Source organism: Hemicordylus capensis, chromosome 4 (assembly GCF_027244095.1).
Source record: "Hemicordylus capensis ecotype Gifberg chromosome 4, rHemCap1.1.pri, whole genome shotgun sequence".
NCBI classification, from domain to species: domain Eukaryota; kingdom Metazoa; phylum Chordata; class Lepidosauria; order Squamata; family Cordylidae; genus Hemicordylus; species Hemicordylus capensis.
Window position 1 is genome coordinate 39,787,873 of NC_069660.1, and position 19,440 is coordinate 39,807,312.

Genomic DNA, 19,440 nt, shown 5'->3' on the forward strand with positions numbered 1-19,440 from the left:
TGTGCAAACATCTTCCTCTCTCTGACCCCAACATATCACAGTTCAAGCTTTCCTAGAGGCCTACCTGATGCAGTGCAGTTAATCCATCTTCATTACACAGGTCTGGACTGAAGTTGTTATTCAACAAATAGCAGACTGCAAAAGACAATATAAGAAATATTTGATTACTTACAGTAAAAATGGTCACTCACTTATAATTCATCTTTATTTATTTATTTGACACATTTACTGTATATACCACCTCAATTTGCATTTCTAGGTGTCCTACAGCATTATTTCACCCTCAGATGCACCAAACAATTGACCACAAAGTCTAAAAAGAGTATCTACTTAAATACAGATAAAATCAGACTAAACTAAATTTGTTTTACTGTTGGCCGGTGTAATCCCATTAACTTCAACAGGATGAAAACCAAGCACAACTCTTTATACACAGCTCTATTTCCCTCCTCCCAGGAGATGATTGCTACTCCTGATGCAGGCTTCTCTACATTTTACAACGGCTGTTTGCATATAGTACTGTTCACAAGTGGCACACATCCCCATGTGAATATGCAGGCAGAAGGAGATGCAGGACCATGTGTGGGAGCCCTGTCACCAGTGTTCTCTCTAACTTTTTTCATCTGTGTGCGGGATGAGTTTTGTTTTGAGTGGCAGTATCAAGGCAGTGTGTGCGCATGTGCATGTGGAATGGGGCCTTCTTGATTCAACCTGAGCAGGATCTAAAATTAACTGAGCGGATGTCAAAAGGCATGTGAGCATGTGCATGTGCACACGCCTTAGAAGGAACACTGCCTGTCACCTATGTTGGCATGGCTGCCTGCCCCACTCGTGACCTTCCCATGTTCTGTGGAAGGTCAAAAAAAAAGGACCTACAGAGGTGCCACTGAAGACACATGGGCTCTGCACCTGATAAAGAACCCTGAGGTAGGGGAGAGGGCAGGCACATATCGTCTTGTTTCCTCCTCCACACGTCCAGTGAACACTGTAGGTATTACATGTGAACAGAATGTATGCCACTTTGAAACACACAAGCTGAGACAGAAGCGGTCCAATGTCTTGCAGCATGTTAGGTGAGGTACATTGCTTTATGGGAATGACTTATACAGGTATTCATCTTAAACGTGAACCAGTATACAGGCCCCTTAAATACAGAGTGGGCCTATTCACATGACTTAATGGACAGGCAGGAGGAAAGCTTTGCAAAACTTACCTTTCCTCCAGATAAGCACCCTTAGACTGGTGGGAGCATGCTCCACACTCCCACATGATCCCTGATGCAGCATGAATCGCTCCGAGGCCGGGACTCATTATCCGGGCCTCTGGGTCTCCCACAGTGCACCGGGTGCAAAGCAATGGGGGATTCCCCCAGGGGATGGGCACTCTAGGCACCCATCTCTGTGTCAGCATGACCTGCAAGCAGCTTACACTGACACATTATCCCAGGAGCCGGGTTAAGGGTGCGCCTGAGCCGGGCTTCGGTACTGGGTTTGGCACCGCAGCATGGCTGGGAGATCCTGGTGGTTCTCACAGGTAGCCAAGCCCAGGCACGGCTACCTAAGCCTGGACTTGGCTGCTCGTGAAACAGCCTCAGCATGTATAAGGATATAGTTAAAATATATACTGTGGTAAAACAGAACACAAACTCTACTTTAGTTCTGTTGTAAAATGGGGGATTACTGACAAGGCCTCCATGCTGGAAAAATATCCACAATGTTTTTGTAACAGAACTATCAAGTCCAGAAATGGTTTCACTGGCAGAAAAAAAACAAGGTTTTGTCTTTGGAAAATTGAGTTTTTACAGCATGTCAAATCCACAGCATCAGTCTGAGGTGCTTACCAAAATAAGCAAACTCTACCTATTTGTAGCAGCACTATGGCTCTGCTATTTGATAAATTTGAAACACACAGGGAGATTTTTAAATTAATGAGTTTTTTGTTGAAGTTTCACCTTTTGCCCTCCCGCAGGGTTTGTCATTCAGTTTTCAATAAGGCCTTCCTTATTAAAAACATTTTAGAAGCTTGATTTAATCTTGTTCGCAAAAAACCAACCTGAGAAATTCCTCTCTCACATGGCAACAAGAGTAACCTTGAGTCCAACAAAAAGAATCTTCTTGGAGTTGTTCTACAAATTATTTATGTATCATTGATATGTTTTGTTCCACTCTTCCTCCAAAGGGCACAGGCCTTATAACCAACCTGTGAGGTAGGCTGGGCAGAGAAAGAATGGCTGGTCCAAGGCCACTTAATGAACTTCATGGCTTAGTGCACTTCAATGAGGATTTGAACTCCAGCCTCTATGGCAGTGGTTCCCAACCTGGGTTCCTCCAAGTGTTGCTGAACTACAACTCCCATCATTCCCAGCTGCAATTTATTGTGGCTGGGGGTGATAGGAGTTGTAGTTCAGCAACACCTGAAGGAACCCAGGTTGGGAACCACTGCTCTATGGCTAATGTCCAACACTGGTGTCATGGCCAAGCCTATCATAGACTCTCAGTTGAAGAGGCAGGATGAAGATCCCGACCATAGGCTGGAACCCAGGAGAACCCCAGGGCTCACATTCCCCAAAGAAGTTCCATCAGGGCCTGGGCTCACTGAGGCAGCACCTCTGGAACATAGGAAGCTGCCATATCTAACTTAGAATTGTCTACACAGACTGGCAGCGGCTTCTCCAAGGTTGGAGGCAGGAATCTTTCTCAACCCTGTCTTGGAGATGCCAGGGAGGGAACTGGGAACCTTCTGCTCTTCCCAGAGCAGCTCCATCCCCGGAGGCGAATATCTTACAGTGCTCACACATCAAGTCTCCCATTCATATGCATCCAGGGTAGACCCTGCTTAGCTAAGGGGACAAGTCATGCTTGCTACCACAAGACCAGCTTTCCTCTCCGGAATCCATGCCCACTAAGAGCTGGCCTTTCCCCACACTATTGTGCCCCACAATGTCTGCATGCAAATGCTGACAAGCAGCTCATCGAGCGCAGGTACAGCAAAGGAGTGCCAATCTCCAAAAAGTTGCCTCTTTAAAGTTTCATATCAGCATGAGGGAAGTGTAGCCTAGACGAGGCAGTCTGGGCTCAGAGGTAAGGGCTGAGTCTGAGTGGTGATGAGTCTTTGTGTTCCCTCAGACTTCTCCAAGGTCCTGCAGGCGGATCTCACTTCAGCCTCACCTTGTCTTTCCCTTGCCTAGCCTTACTGGCTATCAGGACAGAACAACTATATCACTGCATCACACAGTGCATCACACAGGTTCTATATTACCTAGCACAGGGCTGCTCAACTTCAGCCCTCCTGCAGATGTTGGACTACAGCTCCCATAATCCCTGGCTATTGGCTACTGTGGCTGGGGATTATGGGAGTTGTAGTCCAAAAACAGCTTGGGGGGCCTAAGCTGAGTAGTCCTGACCTAGCATTATGTTGTAGACTAGGGCTGCTCAACTTCAGCCCTCCTGCAGATGTTGGCCTGCAATTCCCATTATCCCTGATTATTGGCCATTGTGGCTGAGGATTATGGGAGTTGGAGTCCAAAAACTGTTGAAGAGTTCAAGCAAAGCAGCCCTTTTTTAAGACAAAGGTGGTAGAACCATTGGTCTGTTCACCCTGTTGCATTCCACTCCCATCTAAAAAGCTCCCTGCACATACTAAACTGATGCACAGGGGAAGGTGACTCTATAAACATTTTCCCCCAAATATGCTAGCTTAATACTTGTAAAGTAAAATAAAATGTGCCATCGAGTCGGTTTCGACTCCTGGTGACCTGTGGTTTTCTTTGGTAGAATACAGGAGGGGTTTACCATTGCCATCTCCCACCCAGTATGAGACAATACCTTTCAGCAACTTCCTATATCACAGCTGCCCGATAGAGGTGTTTCCCATAGTCTGAGAAACATACCAGCAGGGATTCAAACCAGCAACATCTGATTTGCTAGTCAAGTCATTTCCCCGCTGCACCATTAGGTGCTGAAGATAAAGTGTGCCATCGAGTCGGTGTCTACGCCTGGCGACCACAGAGCCCTGGGTCTCTGCCTTCCATCTCTTGGAGGTGTCCAGCTCCCTCCTGCATCCGGACCACTGCCATGGCAGAGACCCCAACTCAGCCACTGACCCCCACCTGGGCGCTTTCCAGATTACACCCTGCAACAGGGTCACAACGTATCTCTGAAGTGGGCTTCCACACATCCTGTGTTGTGACACTGCAGTCCCTATGCTGACAGCAGGGTGCCATTCATATTTCCAATGCCTTGTTTTGAATTTAACCGCTGTGATATAGTGCTATAACAGTGTCTATCTGGTGTAAAAAAGTTGCTGTTTTTTCAGGTTGTTAGTTTTTGTGAGACTGCTCTCCCTGCTGGGCACTTTGCTATTTACGTTTTGAATGTGATTTGCCTGAATGGAAGTATTTTGTCCCTGCTGAGCAGCTAATCTGGAAAACGCCCTGGAACAGGTTGTTATTAAAATGATCTTGTAGAGCAGGGCTGCTCAACTTGGGCCTTCTGCAGACGTTGGCTGGCAACTTCCCTAATCCCTGGCTATTGGCCACTGTTTCTGGGGATTATGGGAGTTGTAGTCCAAAAAAAGCTGGGCAGCCTAAGTTGAGCAGGCCTGTTGTAGAGTAAGGTGACTGAATTCTGGGATGCAGGTGGGAGTGGGTCATAGATTTAAGAATGGCACAGCAGAAAATGACTAGCCTAGCTATCAAGGCTATCTCAGTGTCAGCAATTATTTCATGTTATAGTCAGGCATCTAAAGGATGAGTCTGGGGAAATTAAAAGTTGCTGGTTGCTGGTTCAAATCCCTGCTGGTACCTATATCAGGCAGCAGCGATATAGGAAGATGCTGAAAGGCATCACCTTATACTGTGCAGGAGATGGCAGTGGCCATTTATCTGGGTTGTAGGGTCTAGCCACCCTGTCTCATCCCCTGAACTGCCTCATCTCTCATTTGAGGGGGTCCTGCATCCAGGGTAATGACAAATATGTCAGCTAATTCCTATATCTAATTAGAAATAGTTATTTGGTTATGTTTGCCACTGTTGTGATTTGCTTTTGAATCCACAAAGTTTTGTCAGGGAAAGTGTTGCCTGTAGCCACTTGCTCTCCCCAACATAATGTTCTGGAGCTAAAGAAAGCATCAGCCAGGAAATTATCACTTCCCCTCCCACCCTCTCCCGGGCTTGAAAGCCACTGCTACTTAAGAACCGGTATTATGCTGATGGAGGATATATAAACAGGGGCAGGGGAGGGGGAGGAACAGAGGCTACAAGATGCAGAACATTAAAGAGACTAATCAACACTCATAAAACGTTATAGGCTGTGGACACCAGACTGTACATCTTAAGTTGGTTCCAAGAAATTACAGGAAGAAATGCAATTCTTAAAGGCTATCTCAGTGTCAGCAATTATTTCATGTTACAGGCAGGCATCTAAAGGATGAGTCTGGGGAAATTAAAAGTCACTCTATGTCTTCAGATCTTGGGCTTCAGAACCCAACCAATTGAATTTTGAGGTGCCAGCTCTCAGAAGGTGATTTGTTTATTTGCTTAGAATAGATGTGTCTAAACCACAGCTTGTCATCTTTTGCAAAGCTTTCAAACCATGGATTGACTAAGGAAGTGCTAAACCACAATCTCAATGTGCTGAATCCTTTGCGAGGCCAAAAAGAGCATCTCCCTCCAGTCTGCATGTCATATCAAAATGGTCATGTAAGCTGGTCCTTAAAATGGTTTAAACTGTTATGGTTTCTCCTCAGGAACCCTGAGAACCCATGACCTCATCCGCTCATGCAGTGGAACGAGGCGAGAATGTGATGCCCCTTAAAATGTTCTCTCAGCCATGCAGGGACTGCTTAGGACCAAACCACACATAAGATTAAACACACATTAGCCCCAACATACTTTAAAAAATTATTTTTGTTAGCACCCAGGAGTTGTATAATAAAGACTGGGACTATGGCATGCAGGGAGGAAATGTTAACCCTCTGCCCACAGCATGATTCCAATCTGAACTGGTCCCTTCCACAGCTATTTGCCCTCAGAAGGAAGCTCAGAAGGAAGCACAACAGGCTCAGTGATGTGTTTAATGTAATGTCTATACATAAGAAACATAAGAAGCAGGCCTTATATCAAGTCAGACCATTACTAGCTCAGTAGTGTCTACCTGACTGGCAACAGATCTCCTGGAATCTTTCCCAGTTCTGTCTGGAGGGACTGAACCTAGGACCTTCTCCTCATAAAGCAGATGCTCTTCCACTGAGCTATGGTCTTTCCATATTTGCAAGTAGGCATTAAGCGAATGGCGGCATTTTGATTCACATCTGATTTGATATAAACTGTCCCAAAAGCCCACATTTGCTATTTTTCCTCCACAAAACAGTAAGTGAGCTAAAAATTCATTGAATTATGTGTGCACTGTATGTGCATGCATGCACAAGTTATTAACATGGTTCCAGGAATTCCTCTTTCCTGTATAGAGGCTGTGCAAGTCTATTGAAACTATCATTTTTTACTTTTATTATTATTATTAGGTCAGGATAATCTCCTATTTAGATGGCACGTTGGCACAGGTCGTGCTGAAAACACAAAGTCTCAAGCATCTACCTAAATGCTCTGTCTGGTCTTAACTATTCTGTGGCCACTGCAGCTGAATAATCGCATGCAAGAAGCAAGGCATCTTGATTCAGCCACTATTTAAAAAGTCCATGTCTGCATTACTGATGTGACCAAATTTCAGCAGTTCTTTTTAAGTAGTTCATTACACTACTGCCATTAGAAATTTTTCAGACCCCATGCACTTCATTTTCTAAATGGGGCAAGTGTTCCATGGGGAATTTACCCTCTCACAGTATAAGCAATTCTCAGGACTGATGTACAGTATATCTTCCCCCAGCAGTGGGGTGATTTGTGTTAACATGAAAAACCGCAACTTCTGCTCACAGTGACAACCTATTTATTATTGGTGTATGGTGTGCAGAAGAGTAGCCAGCACGAGCATGGTAACACTTTTCTTATCAACAGGGCAGGTACCTAAAATTCTTAGATTTTACTTTTACCCCATTTATACCACATACCAACATGAACATACCAACATGAACACTTGGGTATACTCTGCAATTGCCTCACTCATCCTTCATGATCACCTCTTCACCTGCCACCTTGAAATGCATTAAAGGTAAGGTAAAGTGTGCCGTCAAGTCGATTTTGACTCCTGGCGCCCACAGAGCCATTAGAGATGGACATATTCTCCAGAACTCACCCTGGAGTAACCTGGAAGTGAACCAATTTACTTCCCAAAGTTGGGAAGAAATCAGATCATTTTCTGAGTCTGTTCAAGGTGACTTAGAAAATGATCCACCTCTCCTCGGCAGCAGCCCACCCATTACTTACTGCATACCCATTACTTACTGATCTTCAAAGTAGGAGAAGCGGCAGTGGTGCTTCCACATGGGAAGGAGGGAGCTTTTCCTCTCCCCCCATTACCCTGGTACACTCAAGAGCAGTGAGCCCGGAGAAACACAGAGGTGGCACTGTGAGCATAGGAAGCTGCCTTAGACAGCCCATTGGCCCATCTAGCTCAGTACTGGCTACCCTGACTGGCACTCGCTCCCCAGGGTTCAGGAATAATCCTTCCCTGGAGGAATTGAATCTGGGACCTTCTGCATGCAAAGCAGATGTTCCACCGCTAAGCTATGGCCACATCCTCCCATCTCCTGTACAAGGAGAATACTTTTTCCTCTACTCCCATGCCCCTCTGACATATTGCTCTGTGGCACACCAGAACAAAGGCATGGTTGCCCAGGGGATCTGGAGGCCAAGGGGCACCATGTATTGTTCTCGTATGCAGCAGAGCAGTGTGTCAGATGGTGGAGGGGAGGGGGAAAGCCTCCTGGATTCTCAAATGCTGCTGCCACCATACCTTTCTTCCTGGGCACTGCTCTTGAGGGTGTCCAGGACAGAGAAGAAAGGCTCCCTTCTCACCACATGGTGATGGCAGCACCATCACTCTTGCTGCGTCTCCCATGGCCAGCGCTGAGACTAGTAAGTAAAGGGCAGGAGTCTGCCAAGGAGTGGGGAGGAAAGTTAATGAACATTAAGCTCAGGCTCTGGGAGGATTGCTCCTCCTTTGATGGACCTTTTTTGAAGCTCCAGAATTCTTCCCTGAATCTGAGTTTAGAGAAATCTGCCCAGATCTGTAGAATGCATGAATTCCAGCTGAACTTTAAGGTGTAGGTCAGGAGTTCCTTCCCAACCTATGATACTCAAGATGTTGCTGATCTACAATTCCCATTACCCACAGCTACAATAAATTGTAGCTGGGGATTATGGGAATTGAAGTTCAGCAACATCTGGAGTACCACCACAAGGTGGGAATCCCTGGTATAGGAGATTGCCAGCAAAGGGGGTTAAGCCCTCACTACTTGCACCACTGCTTCACTCTCCTTTTAATGTTTGAGCCATGTGGGGCAAGGGAGCTCTTAGTCTGACAGTCTGCTCCCCAACATCTCATGTTAATTTTATTGCAAGGGGCAAACAGCATATTGCTACTTACTACTTTCTTGAGGGTTTCTTTGAAAACAGAATTTAATTCACTCCACTAGGAGTTGGATCACACACAAGTTTTGTTGTGCTTTATCTATGCGATTAGTATACAGGATGTGTACAAAAACCAAACATCTTTGATTCTTGTGCAAGGTGCTCAGCCGTTCTCCCTCGTTGAGCATGCAAATTTCAAGACAAAATTGGAAGCTTATACAAACTTGGCTCAGCTGTATGAAAAACATCTTTGGTGTACAGCTTTTTTAAAAAAAGGAACAGACTTAGAAATGTTTTTCTTCCAGAGAACAAAGAATTCTTCAAATATTCAGTAGCATTTACAACATATGACATGACAGCCATATATTGTTCAGTTATGTCTTCCCTGCTCTTCTCCTTCACTTCCCCACCACAATAAATGTTTCCTTCAGGAAGAGACTAGCGAGCTTACCAACACCTATGGGAAACAATGTCAACCTACGCCTTGCAACATCCAATTTGGATGGCGTCTGCAACCTTGCCAGCAAATCTCATTTAATGCTTATGCTTCTGTTGATGGCTAACCCATCTTCCTGCCCTCCTAATAGGAACTGACGGATAGATGTGTCATTCACTAGTGCCTCTGGTTTTCTCTTATTTATTTTGGATGCGATTTCCATTACGACACTTAATTCAATCTGGCTCATTTAAAAGCCATTGTGTACTAATGACAAGGAGATCTATAATCAGGCCCTGCTTCCAGCGCTACAGCTATGTTGTTGCTGCTTGGAAGATTAATACTGCCAGTTCTCTTCTCCCCTGCTCACCACCATCATATATTTTACACTATATATTTCAAAATAAACTCAGCTTAAGAGTTCTATTCCTTCCCTGCACCACAGTGTGTTCAAGCCTAAGATAAGAACAGTACTCACAGGAGAGACATGAGAACATAAGATGAGCCCTGCCAGACTAGACTAAGACTAGGTTCCCAAACCTGGGTTCCCGATGTTGTTGGATTACATCATGCCTGCTCAACTTCGGCCCTCCTGCAGATGTTGGCCTACAATTCCCATCATCCCTGGCTATGGGCTGCTGTGGCTGAGAATTATGGGAGTTGTAGTCCAAAAACAGCTGGGGGGCCTAAGTTGAGCAGGCCTGGATTACATCATCCCCAACCACAAGGGTCACCATTGTGGCTTGAGATGATAGGTCTACTACTCCCATCAGCCCCAACCACAATAGCAGCCATTGCGGTTGGAGATTATAGGAGCAGTAGTCCAACAACATCAGGGGACCCAAGTGGGAACCCCTGGACTAAATAGTAGTCTGCTTCCAACAGTGGCAAGCCAGATTCCTACTATTCAAGAAGGCTGTTCTCACACGCAGCCTAACCCAGGGTAGAGATGCCCAGAGTTAGGCTGCGCATGAGAACTGCTGGGATTGGGCCCGATCCTGGTGGGGCAGCGCTGCCTAGGCCCGCTATTTACCCTGGCTGTTAGCTGAGGTTAAGGGAGCAAGGGCTCCCTTACCCCCGGCTACTTGCTCATGTGCAAAGACAGGCTGCTTCCAGCCTGGCTGTTGATGAAGGAAAATTCCACTATCCCCTTTCACCTAGTGAAACCCCTTTCACCCCTTTCACCTTCACTTAACTTAAGCCCTAAAGGGCACAAGTTTCTGCACCCTGCTGTTACAGGGCCCCTTTTCCTGGAAACAATATGCTGCCTCGCCCGACTAGATAAGCACCTGTTGACCATACCTTGCCCTGCCTGACGAGGAATAAGCACAGCTAAAGCTGATTGGTGCATTATTGCTGGTTTCTGCCTTGTAATTGTCTGCCTTGTCTACCAATGGCTAAGCTTTATTCTGCTTGTACTAGTATGATTGGTGTATTTCATGAAACTTTGGCCTCTGAAAAACTCTGTACTCAATCCTATAGCCTGTAAACAGTATAAAATACTCTTGCCAAAAGCCTGAGAGTGTGCTCTTGGAAGAGAGACACCCAGCATGTCGTGATCAATAAAAGTTTGGACCTAATGGACAGTGATGGCCTCTGCTCATTAAATGAACCCAGAATTCCCAGAATTTCTCCATCACCGTACACAAAGATGCGCGCCTAGAGTGCCCATCTCTTGGGGGAATCCCCCAATGCATCATGCGTGCATTGTGGGATTCACAGAGGCTGGGATGAGATCTGGCATCAGATCAATCTGCCCTGCTCTGCATGGAGAAAGGCTTATCATGTAGGAGCACAATGTACTTCTACCAACAAAACATCATCGGGGAGGGGGAGCCAAGGTTTGGGAAGCCTTCTCCCACCTGCCCGCCTACCAGGTAGGCTGTGTGAAGTTCCATTTAGCTCTCATGCCTAAGAACCAGAGACAGGTCTTTCCTACATGAATTTGTCCAACTTTGTTTTAAAAGCCATCTATGCCAGTGGACATCCCCACAACCTGTGAATTTCATGTTAAACTATAGACTAATTCAGATGTTATTCAAAAGAGACACTGTACCCAGGTACAGCATCTCAAAACGGGGCCAGAAGTCCTGCCCCTGCCCTGTCACTCACCTCCTCAGCCTGCTGCTCATGTTTACCACAGCATTAATCTGAAGAGGCGAATGCTCCTTCCGTGATGGCGGATGCGTCCGTGATCAAGAGGCATGTCTATTCTGACGTCTTCTGTGGACGTCCTGACTTCCTCTTGGTGCATTCCTTTTTCACATTGGGTGGGGGGCAGTTTGTCCAAATTGCTGCTCCCCTTTAAATTAGTAGTGCAGATTGGTGGTTTTGATGAATTGGCTCCCCCTCACGCTAAAGGAATACACTGGGAGGATGTCTGTGAAAGACATCCAGATGAGTACTTTCTTGACTTATCCCCCTTTTAATTTCATAGGCTGGAAAATATTGTCTGAACCAGAACAAAGGTCTTTGCAATGCCATGATGTCATTTTTTTAAATTAAGGAACAGTTCATATTGTCACTTCCCCACCACCAGTGTGTAGAAATAATACAGATTATCCTTGAGATGCAGTTACCTATGCTGACCTTATAATTCCCCTTGCCTTCATTGCAGAGGGGTGAGAATCAGATATTAGTATTATTTAGAATATTTACTGTATATCCCACTTTTCAACAACAACAAATCCTCAGTGGGATAGCTAATAAAAGAGAAAATTGTTCCCTGTCTCAAAGGGTTCACAAGCTAAAAGAGAAACACAAGGGAAACACTAGCAACAGCCACTGGAAAGGACATTATGCTGGGATAAATACAGACAGTTGTGACCCCCCTGCTAAATAGAAAAGAGTCACCATTTTTCAAAGTGCATCTTTGCCCAGTTAGTTAACAGTGTGCAAGGATTAAGTGTACTTTGTAGAAGATCCTGCACCAGGACTGAAAAAAGAAAAACCCTGTTTTCCTGGAACTGGTTTGACTATTAGGGAAGAAAAGTAAAGGTTTATTGGGAAAGTTGTTCCATTTGCCTTTGGCCATTTTGGCTGGGACAGATGGGAGTTATAGTTCAACATCATTAAAGGGCCCAGGGTTGGGAACCCCTGGTCTATGGGATGGATGATTTTAGGGAGATTTCCAAAGCAGCCAGAAAGCCTAGCCCATCTTGTCCTAGATCCAACAACCTATGAGAAACCAAGGTTGGGAACCCCTGCTCAAGAAAGAAATCTGCCCCCTGCTAAGGAGGCTAAAGGAGCAAAGAGGCACTTTTTTAGAGTGGTGGTTCGCTTTATATAGCAGGGGGAGAGAACTGGCTCTATCCAACCCCCGCAGAGCATCCCTCCAGTGACTGTTGCTGGTGTCTGTCTTGTGTTTCTTTTTTAGATTGTGAGCCCTTTGGGAACAGGGAGCCATTTCATTCATTCATTCATATCTATGTAAACCAATTTGGGAACTTTTGTTGAAAAGCGGTATACAGTCATCCCTCGCCAACCGCAGTTGTGTCCAGTCTCGCCAACTGTGACCCAAGTATCTGCTGTTGGTGAGGTTTTCTAGGGTGTTGGGGGGGGGGTTTGAGTGATTTTGGGGGGTTCAGAGATTTAATATGCTCATTCCCCTTACCCACACCTCATGACTGAAAGTGCCTTTGAGTGATTTTGGGGGGTTCAAAAATTTTCCAGAGGTTCAATCTGCTCATTCCTCTGGGTGACTCTTGGCAAAAATGGGATTTTTGCCAATGTTGGGGGATTTCTCTCTCTCTCTCTCTCTCTCTCTGGTCTTTTTGCAATCACCGTTCCCCTAGCCCCATCTCCCATTCATGTCAATGGCTCGCCAAATGTAAATTTGCCAACCACTGGGTTTTGCTGGGATGGAAGCCTCACAGTTGGCGAGAGATGACTGGATAAATATTCATAGCATCCATAAATAATTGGCTATACACTGCCTGAGGGATAGGCATTCATGCCCATGACTTTAGAAGGCCTTGGCCCTTTGAAACTGGTTTAAACATTTCTGAAACATGAGTTAACAAATGGGAAGCTTCAGTTCTAGGAAATCCATTTGATGCTTTATTTCAATTAAATTTCATCGACAAAACCAGTGGCACTCCAAAGGCCCTATACATTTCCAAAGTGATTCAGGCTAAAGCTAAATGGCTGGCTTCCAGATGACAGAGAAGATGCCACGAAAGAGACAAGTGTGGGTGGAACAGCTGGCATTGCTGGCTTGGCAATGGTAATGTTTTGGTTCCTGCTGCACCTGGGTACAATCAGTCAAGATCATGCAACAATGCTTTGGCAAGATCTCAGCAGTGATGACAGCAAAAGGACATCAGGTAAATCTACCCTAGCCTAAGTTTAATAGTTATTTTCTATTCCTAAGGACTGCTAGAAACTATAGGGCGTTGGGACTCTCTAGAGATTCTCAGCACAAGAGTTGCCACAATTCTCTGCCAAAATACAAGTCCATAGTGTAGATATGACCAAAGGCTTAATCAATTGTCCTAGAACAACTGCTATCCCAGTAAATGTGATATAGCTACAATTGCCTAGAGACCTGAGCCTCTCTCTCTCAGAGCTCAACATTACAGGAACATTTTCTGGTTTTTCAGGTTGGAACATGAGAGCCAGTGGCATAGTGATGTGGGCAGTGACCTACAGCTATATTTTCTGGCACCTCCCACCACAGCCAGTACCACTGGCCTCCCTCCCTCCCTTATCAGCATCAGCAAAAAGCCAGCACACATGGGACCAGGACTGGGAAAGCTGCCCATTAGCCCACGATGAAGGTGGCAAGCGGGAGAGAACTGGAGGGTGAGCAAGAGGCAGGTGGGTGGCTCTCCCAGCCCTGTTCTCATATGTGATGGCTCTCTGTTAGTGCCGATGAGGGAGGGAGGCCAGTGATTAGCCACAGTCCCACTGGGAGACCCCTCTGGCCCCATTGGGTGGCCCATGTTCACTGAACACAGTTGACCAATGGTAGTCCCACCCCTGATGAGAGCCTACCTAGAAGAAAAAGCTCAGGGAACAAGGGGGCTACTGATATTCACAAGACACTGTGAGTGTCTTGTGCTACCCTCTTTGTGAGGCACCAGCAGGCTCAAACTAAAGAGTCCAGAAGCAGGACCCAGGCCTCTTACTCTCTGTGCCACTAGGAGAGCTCACATGCAAAGAGCAGACTGCTGGCCTGATCCTTGCTGCTCCACAGCACCATCCTGATAAATGCCTGAAAGGTGTACTATAGCTTGTCCAGCCAGCCAGCCAGATCAGGTAACTGTGAAATCCAACAGGGAGCCTGCTGGCCTTATGTAACTGCTGATTCTGGCTCAGTTCACTAATTTAAGTAACTAGTTAGCCACATTGGTGGATCTACTGTCTCCTAAAGCTTGGTCTGGCCTGCACTGTTGCTTTTCAGAACCCAACCAGTTGGCTTTCTTTATCATTATCTCCATTATTGTCTCTGGCCCCTTTGATCACTATCTCAGGAACTTGAACCATGCTTACCTTAGAGCATGCAAACTCCCAAACCTGACCACTTGAGGTCAAGCCCCATTGGACCTCAACGCTCCCTGTCCTCCTCTCTTTACTACCTACCTCTCCATGCTCTCCCTAGTTCCCGCCCCAAGATTTAAAATTCTTTCAAACCACAGAAACTGGACAAAAAACTATGCTAAACAAACATGTATATATTTGCACAAATTGCAGAATTCTATTGCTCAATGGCTGTAGAGCTCCTATCCAACTGCCCTAAGGAACGAAGAGATGAAATCTCAAAAGCTGCACATGAAAAGCTGCACATGAAAGAGTTTTGAGCTGGATGACTTCTTTGGGGGCAACTGAATCTCCTAAAACAATCCTGCATGCTACTTGCTAAAATCACTTTAGGGGCTACTTCGGCAAACAACATGCAGAAATGTTTCACAGGTTAAAATATATTTCATTAAATCTGACTACTTATTTTTGCACATAAAACTGCTTAAAGGGTGGTGTGCCATGATGGATAGCGGGAGTTTGTCCTAGGGCATCTGGATATTCTTATCTCTGAAAGCATCCAATCACTCTTGAGGGCTGGCAATTCCCAAAGAGCTGTGCCTGAACATACAGTTTATCACTCCATGATATGCAGCCAGTCTTACCTGCTGAGCTAGGAATCCAGACACTCCACCAGAAGATTCCTCAGTTCCCAGAGTTCAAAGCCTGCAGCGACTGCCTTATGCTTGCAATGCATGGTTTTGCTTTTCTGTATGCCTAATATACAACATGGGATAGCTGTGCAAAGAGATGAGCCTCCAGGGCCCCATCTGTTTTGTGCCGAGGCCATGTGGAAGAGGAAAATTCACACTGCTAAAATAAACTGCCAGGTTACTGCTTCATTCCAGAAAACCTCTTTCTGCCTTTCATTTTCATGCAGATCGCTCAACAAAGCCTCTTTGCTCTCAGATTACTGCTTAGTCCCCAGCAGTTAGCTCTCCCAGAAAAGAGTCACTGTTGCCCTTCCATTTATGTTTCAGGCCTTCAACTGGTAATGGCTTTAATTCTGCCATGGGGCCAGAATTTTTAAAAGCTTGTATTCCAAACCAGTGAGGAAAAGCAGTCCATTGAAACCACTCAGTGAAGCAGCTCATCATGCCTTATCCCCTCTCCAAGGATTTTTGGTTTTGTTTTGGTTTTTTACGTTTTATATCCCGCTCTTCCTCCAAGGAGCCCAAAGCGCTGTACAACATACTCATGTTTTCTCCTCAAAACAACACCGTGAAGTAGGTGAGGCTGAGAGAGAAGTGACTGGCCCTTGGGTCTCCCCGGTCCTAGTCTGGCACACTAACCACTACACCACACCCCTGTCATGTTGCGTGTACATGACAGGGATGCTTTCAACATGCAGAAAGAGAGGGGGGTAAAAAGCAGAAGCAAAAAAAGCAAAAATGAATGGATATGGTGAGAGAGAGAGAGAGAAAGAAAGAAAGAAAGAAAGAAAGAAAGAAAGAAAAAGAAAGAAAGACTCTCTTTCTCTCTGGGTCACTTCAGAAAATACCAAACCCACTAATGCTATTAGGAAGTGAATCCACCAGAAGTGCACCCATTGGGATGTCCTCCACAGACATCCCAGCATGTCTCTTTATTGTGTTTGTGTGGAGGTGGGTAGGCTGTTCACCCAAACATTCTTCAAACAAGTATTGGAGCACATGTAGAAGGGGCATTTGGATGAACAGCCCAGCTTCATGTGATGTTTTGGAAAGGCATCAGGACTAGAGATGTGTGAACTGGCTCGAGGTTGAGCTGGTTTACCACTGAACCGGGCCTGTTCAATGGCTCGTCCTCGAGTCAAGCAGAGCCCAGTTCAGTTTGTCTGGGTTCGACCTTGAGCTGAACTCCCCGGGCCAGCTTGGGGTTCTAAAAAAAAGAAATTTTAAAAAATTACTGCCTGGTCCAGCAGCCTCAGAGGGATGCTGCCATGGCCACGTGTGTGTGTGTGTGTGCGCATGTCTCCAACAGTTCCTGCTTTCCCCAGTCTTTTTAGGTTCAGTTTGGCCCATTTGCGTGCTTTTTCAGCCCTCTTCCTGCTTCGGTGGCCATTTTGAAAGCTGCCACATGTTTGCACTGGCCATTTGTGTGCCTGGGTCTCATAAAGGTCTGTAAATGGGCCAAACTGGCCCTAAAAAGACTGGGGTGGGTGGGTGGGAACTGTTGGAGGAACACACACACCCCTGGCGTGTTTTTGGTGGTATATAAATATGTTAAATAAATAAATAAAATAAAATAAAATAAACCCTTTGAGCCGGGCCTGAACCAAACTGGGGCCCGGCTCAACATGCACAGAACTGAACCAGGCCCAGTTTATTTCAAGTCTGTTTTGGTTCAAACCAAACTGGGCTCCCCAGTTCCATGAACACCCTTAATCAGGACATCTGCAGAGGATGTCATGCTAGGCACACTAATCATGTGTGCAAGGATGGTATCATCCCAGCAGAATTGTATGTTCTTTCTGTTTGGGCTTCTCCACTCTGCTAGCAGTTACTTGTTTCATTTCAGATATAATATTTACATCTGCAATGCTAAATCCATCATTTTTTGCCACCAAAAAAAAGGGGGGGGCACTCCTGATTAAACTAAGCAGCAGACTATAATTTTTAAAACATTTTAAGATTCAAGAACTTACAAAAACTGCAGATGGCAGGCACCATCTTTAAAAAGAAGCATTCCCAGTTATGGGTTAGAGGGGGAGGGTGCTTCTTCTATGATTATGCCTGATGCAACATGTTTGCATCACTGAAAACCAAAGAAACTATGAGCAATATCTGGTCATGACTAAACACCACTGAAATAAATGAGAACAAATTAGTCATGATTAGGTCCCATTACTTTTAGTCATGACTAGTCCCATTAATTTTAGTGGGATTATCCAGACTGTTAATATTGGCCTATGTTTATATTTTTCTTTACAACTATTAGTTTCCACATCCACTACTCCCACATTGATACAATTAATTAATTAACTAACTGTCATATGATCAATCAGCTACAATTTCTTTCATTTGATGACTCCCCTAACAGATTTTAAATTATCATGAACCTTGTAACTTCTAAAGAGGCACACATTTTAGGCAATTTTGGCCGATAATAACCCTAATGTTTTTGAGCCAATGATTTGTCCTCTTGTGCCTTAGCAACCTCTTCTCCCTACAGAGGTCTTTGATTTTTCAGTCATTTTGAAAGTTCTTTGTTACCCTGCTGCTAAGGCTGCCCACACAGAAAATCATTTTCTAGACTGCCCCCTACCCCGTGCTTAAAGCCATACCGTCAAGGTGCAGACTACTCCACTGTTATTAAGTAAAATATATGCCCACACCTCCTGTGCTAGGCTTTTATGTTTGCAGTTTTCTGTCTGTTAAAAGGTCTTTTTTTTTTTAATAGCTGTACCGAACATTCACACAAACAACGGAAACTGACTCACTGGTTCAGCACAGAAGGAACAATGAGACTGATTGCAGACCAAGTCTTATCAAATTTGCAAAGGAAGTAAGTGATGGGCTTCTTCACACCTTACAGTGCTCTCTGCTCCATGGTATCAATCAATTTGTGAATAACGCAGACCAAAAGTTACTTGCAATTGTCCCATGATTGTATATGTCAATGAAAATAGAAACTTTGTTTTCTGTTTATTGTTTATTAAGAGTTAGAGTGGCTAAGAGAATGAATTGAGAGTCAGAAGCTGATACAAATCTCCCCTCTCTGCTGTACCCTCACTAGAGCTGAAGACAGATGTTAGCTTTAAAGAGAGTGGAAACTGGCTTCCGGGTGCCTTTACTTTGCGTTGTTCTTCCTTTTCCTTTCCTGTACGACTTCCGTTTTCTAATTCTGTTGAGACGCACATTTTATTTGGAATTGTGCCTTTGATCGTAATTATCTTTGGTGGGGAACAATAATTTTATCTTATTTACTTACTTCTCATGATGATGTTGAGAATCCCTGGGCTACACAGACTGGCAGCAGCTTCTCCAAGGTTGCAGGCAGGAGTCCTTCTCAGCCCTTTCTTGGAGATGCCAGGGAGGGAACTTGGAACCTGCATGCAAGCATGTAGGTGCTTTTCCCAGAGTGGCCCCATCCCCTAAGGGAAATCTCTTACGGTGCTCACACATGTAGTCTTCCATTTAAATGCAAACCAGAATGAACCCTGCTTAGCAAAGGGGACAATTCATGCTTTCTCCCACAAGACCAGCTTTTCTCTCTAACCTAAATTATGTTATACACTTAGGTACAAAATAATGTCTGAATAGGGCACTGGGAATAGCACAACCCAGTTCCCCCTCCATGCATTCAATGAATGTGAGGAGGGAAACATCAGGGCAATCTCCTCTGCTCACTCCATATGATATAGGGTAGGGGGCTACCATAGACATGATGGGACAGCAGAGTTCTTATCCACTCAATCCAAAAACAGTGTATCCTCTCTAATAAAAGCCTTGGTGTCCGTCCATGGACACCCAAGCGTGTGTCCGTGCCTCCCTCGGCTGTTCTGGGCATGCGCAGAGCGCATGCGCAGGACGGCCAAGGCAGAAACGGACAAAGGGACCAGGCGGCCATGTTTGTTGCTTTGCCTGGCCGCGGAGTGGACAAAGGCGGCCACGGGGAGAAACCTGGGAAGAGCTGGCGGGGGAAACTTGGAAAGAGGCAGCGGCGGCCACGGGGAGAAACTTGGGAAGAGCCGGCGGGGGAAACTCGGAAAGAGGCGGCGGGGGAAGAGGAGGTGGGGGAAACTAGCCGAGGTGGTAGCAGAGCCGCCGCCTCGGCCAGAGGACGTGGCGTGGCCGAGGCGGCGGCGGCGGCATGGCCGAAGCCTGGCCGCGCCGCAGAAGCCGGGCAGGGGAAAGAAGCGGCGGGGGAAGCTGGCCGAGGCCTGGCGCCACTGCCAAAGCCGGGCAGGGGGGAAAGCTTGGGGCCCTTGCCCGGCTGGGGAGACCGGCCACGGCATGCAGGCTGGCGGCGGAGGAAG

General features: G+C 45.8%; 1 protein-coding gene across 5 annotated transcripts in view; it reads right to left on the minus strand.

The window, feature by feature from the left end:
- The window catches only part of PPP1R16B (protein phosphatase 1 regulatory subunit 16B), a 187,648-nt gene that overhangs the window by 39,740 nt on the left and 128,468 nt on the right, over positions 1-19,440 (minus strand). For all 5 annotated transcript variants that reach the window (XM_053243464.1, XM_053243465.1, XM_053243466.1 and 2 more), the window contains exon 3: positions 65-135. In XM_053243464.1, the coding sequence (XP_053099439.1) occupies positions 65-135 (71 nt within the window). The remainder of the gene's footprint in view (positions 1-64; positions 136-19,440) is intronic.